This window comes from Manduca sexta, unplaced genomic scaffold, assembly GCF_014839805.1.
Source record: "Manduca sexta isolate Smith_Timp_Sample1 unplaced genomic scaffold, JHU_Msex_v1.0 HiC_scaffold_2251, whole genome shotgun sequence".
In the NCBI taxonomy this organism is placed as follows: Eukaryota; Metazoa; Arthropoda; class Insecta; order Lepidoptera; family Sphingidae; genus Manduca; species Manduca sexta.
This window is the reverse complement of record NW_023593197.1, coordinates 22255-25731: the sequence shown is the minus strand read 5'-3', so window position 1 is coordinate 25731 and position 3477 is coordinate 22255. Positions and strand designations below refer to the sequence as shown.

The window sequence follows — 3477 nt, the reverse complement described above, 5'->3', positions numbered from 1 at the left end:
GTGTTGGGAAAATTGTGAGCTTCTCCAGTCCAACTATCAAGTCTGGGGTGCGGTATGCGAAGAGAAAGACATCTGTGTAAGTTACAGTTTATTTTTGCTCTTTTCATATCACTTAAATAATTCCCTTACTTATTCGTTTATTATTTTTGCAGTTTCCTGGCTGCAAGATTGCGTGCGATTTCCACGCAGAAGCAGCAAGAGCGGCGCAAACACAACCCGTCATACACACGAAAGGGGAAGGGGTGATGCGAGTGAGTGGTGCACTCGCTCGGTGGCCACCCCCAGCACCGCGCGCTCCCTCCCGGCCCGTACCACTCGTGTATGTCGTGATGCGCCGCGCCGCAGAGGGTCCTTGGCGACAAATCATACAAACTCAGGCGTTAGCTACTAGAGTCCCTTCGAACAACGAAGGAGCACTGCTACGAGTTCTTGTCGTAGATCCACAGGGTTTGGTTACCATTTACAGTCCCGATGAAACTTGGGTGGCACACGATACTAACACTTCTAATCACGATGAACACAAATGGACCCTGAAAGAAATATCCCTTATTCACCAGAAAGTCCTAGTGATAGGTGAAATCGCGTGGGAGCCAAGGATAGCCCGAGGTGTCTACTTAGTAACTTGGGAAGTAGACGGAGGTGGACTCAAGGGTAACCTATTCACCGATTCTACTCGAGTAACTTTGTCTTTATGGCCTGATACAGTTTATCACATCCAAGTTGAATTGGTTTCACGTACACCAGGCGTAGAAAATGAAAGATCAGAGACAATGACGATAGACACTAGCCGTGCTCAACGAGTGTCGACAGAAAGCGTCCAAGACGTACAAGTTAGCGAAGGGGACAGGCTCATGTCTGTTCTAGTCAGCTCGATGCGAGGAGAACGAGTACCAGAACGTGCTCCCGACTCAGAGTTATTTCTAGGCTGTGTATCAGCTATGATTGCTTTCGTGCTGGCGGTAGTGGCTGCTTTTCTATGGAGGCGAAGACGGCGAGGCACATTTCCCGGAACCAATGTTTATGTAGGTTCTTCATCAATTTTAAAAGAAAACTTGTTGAAGATTTTGCTCCAACGGCGCATTGCTTCCAGCCTGTCTTAGCTCGGAGACACCATCAAACGAACCGGCGCGGGATGTCGTAGTGTGACGTCACAGCTTTGACATGCTTTCGGTAGAAGACCCGTCTTCAGTTCCTAAACTCTTGGGTGAACTTTTATTAAAGACGAACATGTTCGGTTGATTGGAAGAAGTTTTGATTGTGATAATATAATATACTCGTACTTTAACGAAAAACTTCAATAAGTGAAAGTTTATTATGGTGTTTTGTGTGATGTGCGCTGTGCGTTGCGTTGCTATCTCTAAAAGAACAATGTTTGGAACCCTCACTGTAAATGCTGCTGTAAAATTATCATCGTTATTTTGTTTGGTAGATATAGACAAATGTAAATTAAAATATATGAAAATGTACGTATTTATGAAACACAGTAAGGTAAACACCAGAAAACTTAGCTTTGTAAATATGTTAAGAATGAAATAGTAACCATAATTTTTTAAATATAAATGGATTTGTACTGCTTGTAAATAAATGAATGTACTACGTGTCACAGGATAAGTAAATGTTGGAATTATCTTGGTTTCATATCTATTGGAAAGTCGAAATGATGTTTTACAGGTAAGAATAATTGAATATTCCACACTCTAAATTCATGACGTAGATGTTAGTAAGATCTTGTTTTTGAATGTTCTTGTATTAAATCGTTAAACAAACGACGCGGTATAAATATCTAGAACTATTTTTACAACTAGTCCTTATTATTGTTTAGTTAAACATAGTTATTAGAATATATTTTAATATAATAGTTTTCATGACGTTCTTAATCATTCTAGTGAACTTTGTAATGTCTTCTTCAGCAATAAAATTCATTGTATCTATTGTAAATATTTGAAACATTTATTGTAAAACATACAGAGAAATTATATTTTTCTTGGCCTTCAATAGAAATATTTGTAATGATACGGGTGGATGTATTAATATTATATTATATAACATTCAGAATATTCCCTCTACCAAGATTTGTTAACGAATTTCATGTGTTCTAAATTGTAACGTTTAATTCAACTTCTTTGCTGTATAAGACACTGTAGTTTTAAATGGTGTGTTTAAAGTCGTTAACAGGCTTTGAACAATGTACTTAATAGTTTATTTAGTAGTGAAAAACGACCAAAATTATGTTTCCCGTGAAAAATATACGATGGTTTTGTAACAACCAAAATTGTTTTAGGGTGTAAGTTAGGAACTTAATTAATTTATTTTTGTGATTAATTTCGTACCTTCACTCGAATGTACATATTCTTGGATATTACTTGCTATAAATGACAAAGCTGAACTTTAACGAGTATAAATAAATATGTCTGCCAAATTAAATTGTCTTTTTCATTTACATAAATAAGAACGTTTTACGATGGCAAAAAAGTGATATCAAGACTCTAGAATAATATACCTTAGGACTATATCAAATTTACTTATAGGCATTAACATTTTAAAACTCTAACTCCAAAAGTAATCGGTACTTCGATATTAACCTGGAGTCTTCATGTTGCTTTAGTTAAACAAAATAATGATACTTAATATATTATTTCTATTAAATAGTACGTCTACCACAAATCAAAACACCACTGACTTGTAATATTTCAGTATAGTTATATACAAAGACATTTAAAACACAAAAATATCGCTATTGTTCTGATACTCTTTGTCTCCAAAATATTGTTGAAAGAATTCACCAACCGGCACGGCTTAGCCGGATGCACGTAAAAACCGAATACTTTCTTAATTTATATAATTTAGTCTGGCTTCGAAGAATGACGGTTAACGAACGATTCCGACACCTAAGAGAAATCACTAAAGTTTTTCACATTGCTTAAAGTTCTTAGCGATCTAATACGAGGGAACGCGAGAAATTATCGTTTTTGTGAATGGCATACTTTGCGGTTGGTACTAATTAATTAACCGTACTTATTTTAATATTAATAAAACCACATGATATTCGGAGTAGAAATTCAAAACTTCAGTTTCTTTTCTAGAACGAGGTATAAATATCTAAGTGAGATGAGGATAAAGCTTTTTAAAGTATATTATATTGTCATTTACGAGCCACAAAGATTCCTTATGAATAATTATAATGATAGCTTTACTTAGACTTCTGAAAAAAATATTTTAGCACTATATTCTCATGCATTTCCGTCCCCTTCAAAGAACGTCTCGTAGGTCATCCGACATAATTTATCAATGAATATAAAACTGATTTTAACTACAAATAATTATTTCATTTTGACATATTTTTTTAACTATTGAGCACTTTATTTCAAATCTCCAGCTGGCTTAATACCCGCAACGTTTAACTGGACGACAATGACTTGCAAAAAGTAATAATATTCGAAAGCTTTAAAGCAAACATTAACTTATAGATTTGGTTTA

The 3477-nt window shown here is 35.6% G+C and overlaps 1 protein-coding gene across 1 annotated transcript; it reads left to right on the top strand.

Annotated features, from left to right (window-relative positions):
* Positions 1-4: 4 nt before the first annotated feature.
* LOC119192017 (transmembrane protein fend-like) lies at positions 5-2424 on the top strand (the record flags this gene model as incomplete). The annotated part of the gene is given in 4 exon segments (XM_037445870.1): positions 5-76; positions 153-1038; positions 1041-1100; positions 1103-2424. Coding segments are annotated over 4 exon segments (1062 nt in total), but the record flags the coding sequence as incomplete, so codon positions are not given.
* Between the last annotated feature and the right edge of the window lie 1053 nt (positions 2425-3477).